The 16118-nt window shown below is 39.3% G+C and overlaps 1 protein-coding gene and 3 pseudogenes across 1 annotated transcript; 1 reads left to right on the top strand and 3 right to left on the bottom strand.

Moving 5' to 3' along the window:
• The window catches only part of LOC104772389, a 2842-nt pseudogene extending 1268 nt beyond the window's left edge, over positions 1–1574 (top strand).
• Positions 2967–4981, bottom strand: LOC104772388 (NAC transcription factor 29-like). The gene is made up of 4 exons (XM_010497010.2): positions 4974–4981; positions 4144–4436; positions 3747–4018; positions 2967–3662 (listed from the first exon to the last, which is right to left on the bottom strand). The coding sequence occupies exons 1-4, from the start codon at positions 4979–4981 to the stop codon at positions 2967–2969; spliced, it is 1269 nt and encodes a 422-aa protein (XP_010495312.2).
• Positions 5421–6714, bottom strand: LOC104772387 (annotated as a pseudogene).
• LOC104772386 lies at positions 9047–15755 on the bottom strand (annotated as a pseudogene).

Below are 16118 nucleotides of genomic sequence, written 5' to 3'. Positions count from 1 at the left end.
GGTTTAATAATGAAACCGATCGTTTGATCCACATTTGTTCTCATGATTCATGTTGAATATCTAAAGTAGCACATGTGAAGATTTATATAAATTAAGCTAATTAAGCTAACTGAGACATGACTTTGCATATTTGATTAGGCCGCATTTATTTTTGTTTTTAGGTTTAATGGATTTTTAATAGTTCATACTCGTTTTAAAGGGGGACTTCAAGGTCAAATTTAAAGTTTCTTGATTTTTTGATTATATATAGATTTTTCTACTAATGATTGTCACTAAGCTAGGTTTCATACACAGAAAGTAACGGTCTTTCAAAATCCCAAATTAAAACAATCGCTTTTTTTGTTCTTCTTTCTAATTATAAACTAAGAAAAGTATAAACATATAGATACGTTGTCATAAAAAACATAGTTATGTTTATTTTAGTTGAATTAGGTTCCCTTTGAAAACCAAATATGCAAAAAACATTGAAGTCATAGTGTGTGAATGTGAATACAGGGGTGCGATGGTTCAGTTCTACTGGACGCTGCTCCTGCGGATGGAGTAGAGGGTGAAAAGGAGGCTTTCCAAAACGCGGGTTCTCTTGGCGGATTTGAAGTGATTGATGATATCAAAACCGCTCTCGAGAATGTTTGTCCTAGTGCTGTCTCTTGTGCCGATATCCTCGCTATCGCAGCTGAAATCTCTGTCGCACTGGTACATTACAATGATTACATAATGCTCCAAACTTATATGTGATGTTTGTTAAGAAAAAAAAAAATAATAATAATAATAAAAGATTTTAATATACCAAAATAGATAATGTTTCTTTTTTTGATATTTATATCATATTTTAGGCGGGAGGGCCGTCATGGGACGTATTGCTAGGAAGGAGAGATGGCCGGACGGCTATCCATGCGGACTGTGGCTGCACTTCCAGTGGGATCTGATTCTCTCCAGATTCTTACTTCTAAATTCTCCGTACATAATCTTGACACTACCGATCTCGTCGCTTTATCTGGTAATGTACTTCCGAGTCTTACGATATTAATATCTTTTTCATTTTGTCATAAAATTTTTTCATCTCAGAAATGTATAAAGATCAAATACTTGAGTAGTACTTTGTAACAATATATCTTAAAGAATAACTATATATGATTCGTAATAATGTACATGTAGGTGCTCATACCTTCGGGAGGGTTCAGTGTCGAGTGATAAACTATCGTTTGCACAATTTTAGTGGTAACAACGGGCAGTCAGATCCGAGTATTGAACCGACGTTCTTGCCAACGTTGCAACGACAATGTCCGCAAGGCGGAGATCTCACCGCGAGGGTGAATCTTGATCCTACGAACCCGGATTCATTTGATAACGACTATTTCAAGAACCTTCAAAACAACCGCGGTGTGATAGAATCAGATCAAATCTTGTTCTCTTCGACAGGAGCGCCTACTGTACCTTTGGTGAATCGTTTTGCTGAGAGCCAAAGTGAGTTCTACAGCAATTTTGCAAGATCTATGATCAAGATGGGAAATGTAAGGATTCTCACCGGACGTGAGGGAGAGATTCGTAGAGACTGCAGAAGGGTCAATAAATAAGTACTTTTCCATGTTCAAATGATTCAAACGTTACTTGTTATACATGAGACATAAGTGGTCTTTGTGCTTCTCCACAACTGTTTTTTTTTCTTTCTGAGTTTGATTTTGTTTCACTTTTAAGCTTGCCATGGTTACTAGTAATTGTAAATCTTACATAATATTGTTTTCTTAATTTTATGAAAATACGAATACATATCTAAAACCACACCATTTTTTTTTGGAAAATACATATCTAAAACCAAAGGATGTGTCTTTTCAATTGCAACCTTTTATTCACGTTATTTTGTGAAGCATCGCTTCTTCCTCTTCTCACAACTTTTCATTGTTGTGCCTCTTCATCCTCATTTATATACTTAAAATTAAAGAAACTGTGAAATTATCAATAGTGAGCTTTTCCGAATCTCTTTCCCACGGCGACGCCGCACACCCATTTTAATGCTTGTGATCACACTACTATTCACAAAATAATCATAATCCCACTGCCGCATTAAAAATGGATTCAATGGCAACCATTAAGAGCAACTTTAACAAGAGATATACATAGTACATGAAGACATGAACCTGGGGTTGCCGAGTTCGTGTGACAGGAAACAAAACCACAAAAACGATGAGAAAGGTAGGCAACCATGCATGTAATATCATGCATAAATTTACATGTTTAATCAAACGATTAAAATTCAGAGAGAAACTTATTCAAATATGATAGTAACAATAATTCTCTTCAATAAAGGATCTCAACTTTAAATAATAAAACTTAATTCATCGTTTCTAAATCATTAGATTAAATTATGTATCATTCTCAGAAAAAAAAATTCAGAATTTATTCGAACTGCAAGTATTGTAGCGCTGGCCAAGACCTTAGAACTTCTCCCAGAGTGGGAGGAATCGGTGTACTTTGCTCTTGTTGTTGCTGCTGAGTATCGACACCATCTTCTTCTTCTTCATTAGTGAATAATGCATCAACGTCAAAGAATCTGTCCTCGTCAGACATATCAAACAAGTCTTCTTCCGTGCTGTTGTCGTTGCTCAAGCTTGTCATCCCCAACTTGGATCTTGAATCTTTATAACCTTGCGGAGGAGGAGGCATGAGACTCAGCTCTTGTTCTTCATGTTGAGTAACGCCAACATTTTCTTCTTCTAGCGTTGTCTTCGTCATGAGAAACTGGTGTTGTAGATAAGCAAAATCATAATAAGGCTGCAGTTGGTGACCTTGAGGAGGAGGAGGAGGAGGAGGGAGAATCGGTGCACTTTGCTCTTGCTGTTGCTTCTCAGTTACGACACCATGTTCTTCCTCAAAGTTTAATAACTCATTGATGGGGTTAAAGAACCCGTCTTCTTGGGTCATCACCATCCCGTGGTGATGCTGTTGTTGAACGCCAACATTATCTCCCTCTAGANATTTTCTTCTTCTAGCGTTGTTGTTGTCATGAGAAACTGGTGTTGTACATAAGCAAAATCATAATAAGGCTGCAGTTGGTGACCTTGAGGAGGAGGAGGAGGGAGAATCGGTGCACTTTGCTCTTGCTGTTTCTGCTCAGTTACGACACCATGACCTTCCTCATAGTTTAATAATTCATTGATGGGGTTAAAGAACCCGTCTTCTTGGGTCATCACCATCCCGGATCTTGAATCTTGACCCTGCGGAGAAGGAGCAGGAGCAAGACTCGGCTGCTGTTGTTGCTTATCTCCCTCTAGCATTCTTATAAATTGCTGATATGCAGAATCATAATGAGGCTGCAGTTGGTGTGAATCTGGCCGGGCTGCCCAAAACTGCCTTTGATGCGTCCGGTAAGAAGCTAGCGGGCCTGGCCAAAACTGCTGCTGCTGCTGTTGTTGATACGCCAAATCACGAGGCTGCGGTTGGTAAGAATCCAGCGGGGCTGGCTGAAACAGATGTTGTTGTTGATACGCAATATCATGATGAGGCTGCGGTTGATAAGAATCCAAAGGGGCATGCGGTTGATGATACTCGACACTAGGAGGCTGCTGCTGCACAACCTTCTTCTGCTTCTTTTTCTCTTCTTCCTCTGCTTTCTTCTGCTTATTTATTGCTTGTGTGCTCCGATAGATCTTGCACATAGAATAGTCCTACGTATACGCACCAACCAAAAGAAAACTCACAATAAAATAAAAAAAACTTAATAACTTGGGAATCAAGTAACGCATACATACCTTTACGTCATCATCAGCAGAAGGACACTGATCAATCCAGTATTCATGCATCAACCAACTAGTTTTTTTGCCATTAGGTCGTTTCCCAACGTAGTAATCTAGTGCGGTTTTGTAACCAACGAGGCCTTGCCCAGCGTCAATCTTCTTGCAAGCAACTGTTGCGTGCCAGTATCCGCCTTTGGCGTCACGTTTCTGCCTTTTGCCATCTTTACCCATCTTGTTCCTCTTCGATATAAAGATCCAGTCTGTATCATTAGCCTTCTTGAAGTCCACTACATATTTCCATAACAAAATACAAGTAAGCGATTGCACAAAGAGAAAGAAGAGATAAAGGTTGATACAAAATAAACCTAAATAATTAAGAATCAATAAATTTGTTCTATATGAGGAGACAAACCTGAAAGTTCTTCAGGATTGGACTCGTAGATGTTCACGAGATGTATAGAGAGGGTGGCCAATAAGTCTCTGTTTCCGCCCAAGTAGTCTTGTTTCCGTCCAAGTAACGAGATGACCTCCAAGTCTTTTGGTCTATAGTTGACACCTGGTGGAAAGCAAGGTCTCGTCGAAGGAGAAGAAGACAAGTGATGATCATCAGCTGAGGAAGAAGGAATCTCTGACGGTTCCGGTTCCGGTTCTGGCAAGGATCTTTCTTTACGCTTGTTTCTTCCAGGCATCGACATCATCGAGTAGCTTTAGAGAAAGTCAGATAGCAAAGTATCAAAGTACGTACTATGATTTGTAAGAGCTCAACGTAGGTTTATGATACATGCATGTATCTTTTATTTATATGGATTGTAATAAGCCGGTGGCCATATACAATATACAGTATATGGAATTTATCAAAATTTTGAAAAGATATACAATATGTATTTGGATTCGAAATAGATTAGATTTAGATATATTTCGAGACTGATTTGATATTATCTTCGTTCATCAAAATATATTTTAAAACTTTTTTTTTTTATCTTTGTTATTCAAAAATAAGAGAAAAATAAAATAAAAAACTAACCGGTGAAGAGCTAAGGTTTGCGCTGAGAAATCTCATTATAAGGTTATTTATTCTGTGTAAACCTTCATCCTAGCTAGCTAGGTTGACAGTTCCAGGCTGGAGCTGGACTGAGAGATTGGTGATCAAGTTCATAAATTTGTCGTTGATGACAAAAAGCATCAGATAAGTAATTATTTACTTATTTACTCAGAACTCGATCAGATAAGTAATTAATCCACTTTGCCATTCTTGCTGGTTACAATCCAGAGCACTCGAACAGAACAGCTCATACTCTCTCAGTCTCTCTGCAGATCTGTGTTTATGATATCCAGATACATTTAACAGTGAAAAATTTGCTATTTCATATGAATTGCTGTAAATAATCTGAGAGTTAATTTGCAGAGGTTGACATTGTTTACCAAAATGTGTATGTATCAAAAGCTTCTAGTCGGCAAATTACTGTAATAAGGGATGATAGAGTTTTTTGCATGCAGCTGCTGTTTGTTTTTGCAACGAGTACTGGTGACAAGATGTTATATCAAGACATTAAAAGCAACAAGAATTATGTCTCTGGTTTTGGAGAACATTTCCCATAAAGGAAACAGAGCTATTAAACAACTAAAAAACACATGGAAAAATCTTATCTCTGATATTGACCAAAATGCAAAAGTATGAGCAGGCTGAGATCAATTAGTGCAATCTTTTATCATTCCTTCTGTGTCGAAGCCTTCAAATAAACCATAACTGCTGGAATCCTCATCTCCGTTCAGTGAATGTGGGCTTAATGAAATCAGCGAAGAAATGTTCAAAACCCTCTGGGATCACTGGTTCCTGCTCAAAGCTGATCAACTCAGGAAAGTTATAAGGAGAAGGCTGCGTCTGCGGCTTCTGTTGCTCTGCTGGAAGTAAACAGTACTGTGGCTGTTGATAGACCATATCATGAGGAAGAATCGGTGTACATTGCTCTTGTTGTTGCTGCTGAGTATCGACACTCACACCTTGTTGTTCCTCCACATTTTTTAGCCATGCATCGATCATGTCAAGTAAACAGTACTGTGGCTGTTGATACACCATATCATGAGGCTGCGATTGGTCCGGTTGATGCAAATCCAGATGTTCAACCGCCTCTTCTTCTTTCTTTAGCTTCTCATTCTCTTCTTCCTGATCTGCTTTCTTCTTCTTTGCTCCCTTTGGAGTCAGATAAATCTTGCACAACGCATGATCAACCTATACACACTAACCCAAAACAAAACAAAAAAAATCCAAACATCACAATCTTAATAGCTTGTAACCCAAGAAACAAAGACATACCTTCTCGTTATCAACAGAAGAAGACTCAGATGAGTATTCATGCATTAACCAACACGTTTTCACGCCGTTTGGTCGTTCACCAACGTAGTACTCTAGTACTTTCTTGTAGCCGACTATGCCTTTCCCAGCATTAATCTTCTTAGCAGCTACTGTTGCGTTAGTATCCTCCATTGGCACCACGTTTCTGCCTTTTTAGACTTCTACCTTGCTTGGTCCTCACCGATATAAAGAACCATTCTTTCTCATTACCCTTCTCGAATTCCTCTATTTCGAATCAAAAGATTAAAGAACAGAGCCATTTGCATACAGAACCACTATTTTAAGGAAAAGAATCGACGGAGACAAACCTGAAAGCTGTTGTGGATTTGACTCGTAGATGTTCACGTGATGAATGGGAGCACTGAGGAGCCATGAGTTTTTGTTGTTTTGCAAGAAGGGTTCCAGGTAATGCAAGATGAGTTCTTGGTCGGTGGGTACAAACTGATAACCTGGCGGGAAAATGAACGGTTTCGTCGACGGAGAAGAGAAGTTATCAACGATCGAAGACGATGAAGAAGGATTGTCGCGGTTCTGTTTTGGTGGCGGTGGTTGCGTTTGCCATTCCGGCGGTTGGGTTTGCCGTTCCGGCGAGGATCTTACTTTGCACTTGTTTTTTGGTGGAATCGCCATCGGAGCTGGTTCGTTTGAGAGAATTCGAATCGTTAATCGCTTTGCACAAGTAACAACATAATGACTAATGATCATTTTCAACCTCTATTTATATTAACTAGATGAATACCCGCGCTATGCGCGGGCTTATGGCTTACCGTTTTTTAAACAATTTTGCTATTAATTTGTTTTTTTATGTAGAGTTTATCTTTTTTTTTTTTTAATTATGGAAATTTTGAAAAATATAATTTGACCTTGATTGTTTTAATACTTCACATATGTTTTTTCATTTTGTAATTGAATTATTGGATACATGCATGAACAATTTTGTTTTAAGAAATTAATCATTCTACAATTCTTGTCTAAAACTTCAAAATAAAATATGGCTTGATCTAAAGATGCATATTTTGTAACAAAGAGTTTTTTGGTTGAATAAATTTTACATTCATTCAAAAAAAAAGCTTATCTATTTAGATTCATACTTAAGCTTCTCAATTAAATACTATGAAACACTAAGATTTTATTTTATCAAGAATTGCAGCTTGGCTAACTCTTTAATAGATATAATTAAGATAAACATCTTCTTTTTATGTTAGCTTTTCAGTTTTTTGAATATAACTCTAATTTGGTTTTTAATTAGAATTTCATTTAGTTTTTTTTTAACAACTTCAAAATATTAGAATATAAAAACCAACAGTCATGAATTTATTTAACTATCTTCCTCTTTGTCTATGTATTTTTCTAAACCAACATTATACAGTTTTATTCAACTATCTTCCATTTGATAGTGACTAAAACTCCAATCTTATTTATATATATAAATTTATTTCTTTAGACACAAACTTACATGAATTTCTCTACAATATTAACCAATATATCTATCACTGCTACAACTCTTCAAATTATTGACAAAATTGTAACACCTAAACCATATGCTCATACATTCATGGTTTACGCCAAGAGAAATAAGTGGTGCTTTGATTCACTACTAATGTCCTTTTGACTTTTGGTATGCATCTATTTTCTTGGAACATGTTCTAAGCTTCTCTAATTTTCTTATGTAAATATTGAAACTGTTTGTGATATAAAAAAGAATTAGAAAAAGAAAAACGTTTCATATTTCTTTAAGTTTAGGTCTGTTTGCTTTTATTGAGGATAGACATGTGGCACTCTCTCTACTGCTGATGTGTCATTTAAATGGAGAGAGTTGGCCATCTTTCATAGTATAGATTATCACAACGCTCCTATGCGAGGGCAATGTAGTTTTACTAATCATCTATCACTAATATTTTGGATATGTTAATATAATGTTTTTTTAAACTTATTCAAATCAAATACTGTATAGAATAAATTTTAGACTTTAAAATGTTTCGAAATTGACATTTGTAGATAAATCATATTTTAAAAATTCACCGTCAAAACATGTATTGCAGCTCTGTTTTCTCTCTGTTACTTTATCTTTAGCCAAAACCACTCACAAACTGTCAGCAAACCAGTTTAGTTGGCTCTCACTCGTGGTGACCTCAACAAAGTCCCCGGTTTGATAAGCTCTCTATCACTGGTACTCGCTTCGGTTCTTCTCTTCAAGTGTTGCAATCCCAAAGAATGCTCTCAAGTCTCACACCTTCTGCAATTTCTTGGAGGTTGGATGCTTCTTTTCTTTGGTTCCTCCCCAGAGATTTTCGTGTCTTTGTTATATTCTTGTTCCAGGACATAATCACGGCCTCTGCCAATCACAAAATAATGGTCAAATTTTATAAAATCAAGAAACAAATAACTAGAGGGCTACAGACCTCAAATCATAATGACAATCTGTACATCAAGGTAAACCATTGTCAGACTCCCATTATATACTTTGCTCCACAATTTTAATCACAACCCCTGATGGCTCGAGATACCATAGGGAAAACCGACAACATTCACAAAATAGAAAGTTAGACATGATGCACAATAGCATTAATCTATCAGACCCGAAAGTTTCAACATCATAAGCAGCCAAAAAACAACAAGTTGGGATTCCCTCACTACAAGATAACACAAGTGAAAATGTATTAGCAATGTGATGATACCTGTGGCAATGATTGTCTCATCTCCTGTCTCTCTCCCTATTCCATTTAAGGAATCTTGTGGTGATAATTCTGTAAAAGAAACGGAGTTCATACTGACATTGAATCAGAAAATAGAACAAATTGCAGAATCCTCATATTATCAGCAAACTTATTTAACAAACCACCAAGAGAGTAAAACATGTGAATAACTATCAATTAGCATAAGGCACACGAATCTAACACTGATAGAGTAAAAACAAGCTAATGTCAAACATTTTTAGGCTGAATGAGAATATTGTTGATTGTCACCAGTACTCGTTGCAAGAACAAACAGCACCTGCAAAGTGATGAAATCGAACTCTATCCCTTACAATAATTTTCCGACCTAAAGCTTTTGATACACATTTTGTAAAAGAATGGCAATCTCTGCAAACTCTCAGATTCTTTGTGATCCGGAGAGTTGTTCATGCAGGAGTTCTCATCAATCCATATGCAATAGCCAATTTTTCACTGTGAAATGTATCTGCAGATCCTAAACACCGATCAGAGAGAGTAGGAGCAGTTCTGTTCGAGTCCTCTGGCTTGTAACCAGCTAGAACGGCACAGTGGATTACTTCTCTGAGTTCTGAGTATATATGTGCAGACTCCGGATGCGTTTTGTCATCAACGACAAATTTGTGAACTTGATCACCAATCTCAATCCAGCTCCAGCCTGGAACCGTCCGTAAATCATGGCTTCTCATTAGTTTTCTCATACTAGCAAAACCTTGCGCATCATTCGCTGCAGAGTATATCGAAGTCATAAGCACATAATCATCTGCATTGAAAGCCTTGAGCAGCACCAATTTCTTCATGGCCACTTCTCCTAATTCCACATTACCATGGATTTTGCAAGAGCCAAGCAGGGCTCTCCATAATACAGGATCTTCATGGCAGGAAGACGCGTGTATCAGTTCGAGGGCCTTTGCTAGCTGACCTGCTCGTCCATAGAGATCCACCATGCATCCATAGTGTTTAATGTTCGGGACCACATGGAACTGTGAACTCATAATTTCAAAATACTCAACTCCTTCGTTAACTAGACCTTGATGACTACAACCTAGCAACAACCCAAGGAATGTAATGCCATTGGGTCTAACCCCAGAAGCAACCATCTTTCTGAAAAAAGATATAGCCTCTACGCCATACCCATGTGTAAGGAGTGATACTACTGGACTCACTGAAAACTCAGTCCAGCAAACAAGGTTGGGCCTCGAAGAAGAAGCAATCAAGCCCACCGCAGTTTGCTTTCTCACAACAGTCTCCAACAGTAACAAGGAAAAGTTTATCTCACCATGTGCTCTGCAGTGTACGGAGGTAATGCCAAAAACAGCTCACCAAATGGTCCAAACACGAAACCAGTTTGCTGCTCTTACCTCACCGATCCTATGCTGTTGATAGAGACACTTGTCAGGCATCTACCTACCTTTGTAATCATTAGGTCATTATGTCTCTTCTATGTCTTCTTATATATAAAGACAGAGTATGTATTCAGAAGATATCATCAATGAAGAAATATTATTGAGCCGTCTTTTACTCTGTTTTATCTTGAGCTACTGCTCTCGCTTTCATGGTATCAGAGCATCAGTAGTACGACCTATGGCTCATGATGACTCTTTCTCTTCCGCTCTGTCTATTTCCCAAGTGGTGACTCTCAAACTTACAGAGTCAAACTACCTTCTATGGAAAACTCAATTTGAGTCTTTTCTCTCTCCTCAGATGCTTCTTGGCTATGTCAATGGCTCCATTACTCGACCCTCAGCAACTCGTTCTGTCAACACCACTGAAGGTCCTTCTGAAGAACCGAACCCTGACTTTGCAAAGTGGGTTCGAAATGACCAGCTTGTCATGGCTTGGATCTTTGGTTCCTTGTCCGAACCAGCTCTCCGAGTCGTCTATGGTATGCACTCAGCTCACGAGGTATGGATGGCTCTTGCTAAGAAATTTAATCGAGTCTCTACCACTAGGAAGTTTGAACTGCAGAACCGCTTGCGTGCTTGTGTTAAGTTAGGTAGAACAATGGAGGAGTATCTGGGTGAGCTTAAGTTAATCTTTGATCAGCTAGACTCTATTGGCTTTCCTATGACTGATTTGGAGAAAATTCATGGTCTATTGTCTGGTTTGGGAAAAGATTATGAATCTGTTACTACTATGATAGAACACTCCATGGACTCTGTTCCTGGACCCTGTTATGAGGATGTGGAGTTCAAAGTCATCGCCTTTGACGACAAGCTCAAGACCTATTCCTCTGCTTCAGCTGTCACTCCACACCTAGCTTTTCAGGCTGAGAAAAGTTACTTTGATAGAGGAGGTTCGGGCAACAGAGGTGGTCGGTCCGGTGGTGGTTACAGAGGTCGCGGTAATTACTCTACTCGTGGCCGTGGCTTTCAACAACATGGTCATGGTACACAAGGACAAGATAATCAGAATAAAACAGCAGGATCTGCTAAACCGACTTGTCAAATCTGCAACAAATATGGTCACAGTGCCTATGATTGTTACAATCGGTTTAATGAGGAGTATGTTCAACAACAGACTACTGCTCTAGCTGCTATGCATGTCTCAGAGAACGACTGTCACAACAATGGAACTGAATGGCTACCTGACAGCGAGTCTACAGCTCACATAACCAACTCCACAGCGAATCTGCAACATTCTCAGGCTTATCATGGTAATGACTCTGTTATGGTTGGCAATGGCGAGTTCTTACCAATTACTCACATCGGAACTGTGCCTCTGCAGACTCTGTCAGGTAAATTTCTGCCTCTGAATGATGTTCTTGTCTGTCCTAATGTGACAAAATCTCTACTTTCAGTCTCTAAGCTATGTACGGACTATCCTTGTTCCATTAAGTTTGACTCTGATAGTGTGCGTGTAAAGGACAAGCATACCAAGCAGCTCCTCACAACCGGAAACAGGAATAGGGATCATTATGTGTTGAGAAATCCTGCATTTCAGTCTCATTATTCTACAAGACAACTTACGGCAAGTGATGATGTCTGGCACAAAAGGTTGGGGCATCCTAGTGCAGAGATTCTTCAACACCTCTCTTCTTCCGCAGCAATATCAGTCAATAAACGCACCAACAAGTTTTGTGAGTCGTGCAAGCTTGGCAAGAGTGCTCAACTACTGTTTTCTTCTTCTGCTTTTGTAGCTAGTAGGCCTCTTGAGTGGTTGCATTGTGATTTGTGGGGTCCTGCTCCTGTTACATCGATTCAGGGGTTTAGGTATTATGTGATATTTGTTGACAATTATTCACGGTACTCTTGGTTTTATCCCTTGAAGAATAAATCAGATTTTTATTCAGTCTTCATGCTTTTCCAAAGTTTAGTTGAAACTCAGTTTAATCAGAAAATCAAGAGTTTTCAATGTGATGGGGGAGGTGAATTCATTAGTACGCCATTTGTCACACATCTTGCAAATAATGGCATTAAACAACTCATCTCATGTCCACACACGCCACAACAAAATGGTCTAGCAGAAAGAAAACATAGGCATTTGTCTGAACTTGGTCTAAGCATGATGTTTGAGAGTAAAGTTCCACAATATTACTGGGTGGAGGCTTTCTTCACTGCAAATCATATCATCAATCTTCTGCCTACATCAGTTCATCAGGCTTCTGCAAGCGCACATGAAGTTCTTTTTGCTACCAAACCTGATTACTCTTATCTGAGAATATTTGGTAGTGCTTGTTATCCTACACTTCGAGCTTATGGAGCAAATAAATTTGATCCTAAGTCCCTGAATTATGTGTTTCTAGGATATAATGATAAATACAAAGGCTACCGGTGTGTTTATCCTCCTACAAGTCGGGTCTATATAAGCAAACATGTGCTTTTTGATGAAAGTGCTTATCCCTTTGCAACTGATTATTCAGGTCTACTTCCTGTTGCAACTACGCCTTTACTGTCCGCATGGCAAAAGGGATTCCTATCTACACAGTCTGCTCCTCCTGCAGCCGCTTCTCTACCAGACGACTCTGTTTCTGTACCACCTGTTACAGTCTCGCATGATATGACTACAGATCCCATCTTGCCAACACTCGGAGAATCCTCAACCTCAACCTCTACGATAGACTCGAGTGATACTAATACTGATACTGATGATAATACTGCTGATTCACCAGACGCTCCACTATTTGCAGAGAATGACTTTCCTCCTCTGGCAGCACCAGTTGTGAATGATCACACCATGGTCACGCGAGGAAAAGATGGACTTCGCAAGCCAAATCCAAAGTATGCTCTCCACACGACACACACCACTGAAAAAGTGCCAAAAACAGTGGCCTCTGCTCTTAAGCATCCTGGTTGGACAGCTGCTATGGGAGGTGAAGTCGAGTCTTTTGTAGACACTAACACATTCTCCTTGGTTCCCTATCAGCCAGATATGAACGTTTTAGGCTGTAGATGGGTTTTCACACCCAAACTCAAGTCTGATGGCAGTTTGGACAGACTAAAGGCGCGTCTAGTTGCTAAAGGGTATGATTAGGAGGAAGGTGTTGACTTCTTTGAAACTTACAGCCCTGTGGTTCGAACTGCGACGGTACGCCTTGTTCTTCATGCTGCCGTAGCCAACAACTGGGAAATCAAGCAGCTCGATGTCAAGAGTGCATTTCTCCATGGTGATTTGATTGAAACAATGTATATGCAACAACCTCCAGGATTTAAAGACAGTGCACATCCCTCGCATGTTTGGAAGCTCAATAAAGCTGTTTATGGGTTGAAACAAGCTCCACGAGCATGGTTTGATAAGTTCAGCTCTTTTTNTTTTAGGCTGTAGATGGGTTTTCACACCCAAACTCAAGTCTGATGGCAGTTTGGACAGACTAAAGGCGCGTCTAGTTGCTAAAGGGTATGATCAGGAGGAAGGTGACTTCTTTGAAACTTACAGCCCTGTGGTTCAAACTGCGACGGTACGCCTTGTTCTTCATGCTGCCGTAGCCAACAACTGGGAAATCAAGCAGCTCGATGTCAAGAGTGCATTTCTCCATGGTGATTTGACTGAAACAGTGTATATGCAACAACCTCCAGGATTTAAAGACAGTGCACATCCCTCGCATGTTTGGAAGCTCATAAAGTTGTTTATGGGTTGAAACAAGCTCCATGAGCATGGTTTGATAAGTTCAGCTTCTTTCTGTTGAAATTTGGCTTTGAATGCAGTTTCAAAGATCCATCACTCTTCGTATATCTCAAAGACAATCATATCATCATCCTATTACTCTATGTTGATGATATGGCTCTTACTGGGAACAGTCCAAAACTGATTCAAGAGTTACTTCAGTCAATGAATGATGAATTTCGTATGAAGGATCTGGGACGTCTGAGCTATTTCCTTGGTCTACAGGCTCAATATCACACTGAAGGTCTCTTTCTCAATCAACATAAATATGCAGAGGAACTGCTTTTGGCAGCTGGCATGGCAGATTATGCTCCTGCCTCCACACCGTTACCTCTTGAGCTTCAAAAGGTCAAGGGACAGGAAGATCTCTTTGATCAACCAACACATTTTCGGAGTCTTGATGGTAAGCTCCAGTATCTCACTCTTACGAGACCATACATACAATTTGCCGTCAATCTGGTCTGTCAACGTATGCACGCACCCACAGTTGCGGACTTCAACCTGCTTAAGCGAATCATTCGATATATCAAAGGCACTATTGACTATGGTATCTCTTTCTCAAGGAATGCGGATTTCACCTTAAGAGCGTATAGTGATAGTGACTATGCAGGTTGTCAAACTACCAGTCGTCCACAGGAGGCTACTGCACTTTTCTAGGGACCAACCTCATCTCGTGGTCTGCAAAACGTCAGACGTCAGTCTCTCGTAGCTCAACTGAAGCAGAGTATCGCTGCTTGTCAGACACTGCAGCTGAGGTAAATTGGTTAAGAGATCTTTTACAGAACATTGGTATGCCACTCTCTCATGCCCCGGAGTTATATTGTGATAATCTCTCTGCTGTCTACCTTTCTGCAAATCCGACACTACACAAGAAGACCAAACATTTTAAGGTCCACTATCATTATGTCAGGGAGCAAGTTGCAGAAGGAACTATGGTTGTTTATCACATTCCAGCAAAGTATCAACTTGCTGACGTTTTCACCAAATCCCTGCCGCTCCAAGTCTACACTGATCTTAGGTACAAACTTGGTGTGGTCTCTCCACCCACACAAAGTTTGCGGGGGGGGGATGTAAGGAGTGATACTACTGGACTCACTGAAAACTCAGTCCAGCAAACAAGGTTGGGCCTCGAAGAAGAAGCAATCAAGCCCACCGCAGTTTGCTTTCTCACAACAGTCTCCAACGATAACAAGGAAAAGTTTATCTCACCATGTGCTCTGCAGTGTACGGAGGTAATGCCAAAAACAGCTCACCAAATGGTCCAAACACGAAACCAGTTTGCTGCTCTTACCTCACCGATCCTATGCTGTTGATAGAGACACTTGTCAGACATCTACCTACCTTTGTAATCATTAGGTCATTATGTCTCTTCTATGTCTTCTTATATATAATGACAGAGTATGTATTCAGAAGATATCATCAATGAAGAAATATTATTGAGCCGTCTTTTACTCTGTTTTATCTTGAGCTACTGCTCTCGCTTTCACCATGAACTCCATACCCAATAATCATTGAGTTCCAGGTCAACACATCTCTCTTGTGCATACCATTAAAAACACCAACAGCATTTTCAAGGCTACCACATTTTGCATACATATCGATAAGAGCATTACTCACAAAGACACTACTCTCACATCGAATGTCACAGGCGATCCTGTGTAACATAACTCCCATATTCAAAGCACTAACGTGAGCACAGGAAGATAACAAAGCAACTAACGAGTAAGCGTCGAGGCACACACCTTCATTTACCATTCTCTTGTACATACCAAACGCATGATGATGTAAACCCGCATGAGAAAAGCAAGAGATCATAGCGTTCCAAGAAACCAAATCTCTCACAGGCATTTCATTCATTTATGTTTTCCAAAGCCAGAGACATAATTCTTGTTGTCTTTGTTGCTTTTAATGTCTTGATATAAGAACACACTTAATATACAATTTTTTCAACATTTTCTTATATCGAAACTTACACTTAACACATATAAAGATATAGATATAAAACAGTACTGATGTCTTCTTCTTCCTCTGAAAGCCTAAATGTTTGAATCAAGAGTCCGATTAGGGCATATATGCGCTTTTGCCATGGACAGATATAAGAGATCCGTATTGACCAAGCTCTTTTAAGTCTGATGTTGTAGAAGATTCATTTAGCTCATCTGCATCCTCAATAAATGAATCATTGCGGAAACAAAACACGATAGAGTAAAACATGCGAAT

This window comes from Camelina sativa, chromosome 20 (genome assembly GCF_000633955.1).
Source record: "Camelina sativa cultivar DH55 chromosome 20, Cs, whole genome shotgun sequence".
In the NCBI taxonomy this organism is placed as follows: Eukaryota; Viridiplantae; Streptophyta; class Magnoliopsida; order Brassicales; family Brassicaceae; genus Camelina; species Camelina sativa.
Note: the sequence above shows the minus strand (reverse complement) of the source record. Positions and strands in the feature narration are given on the sequence as shown.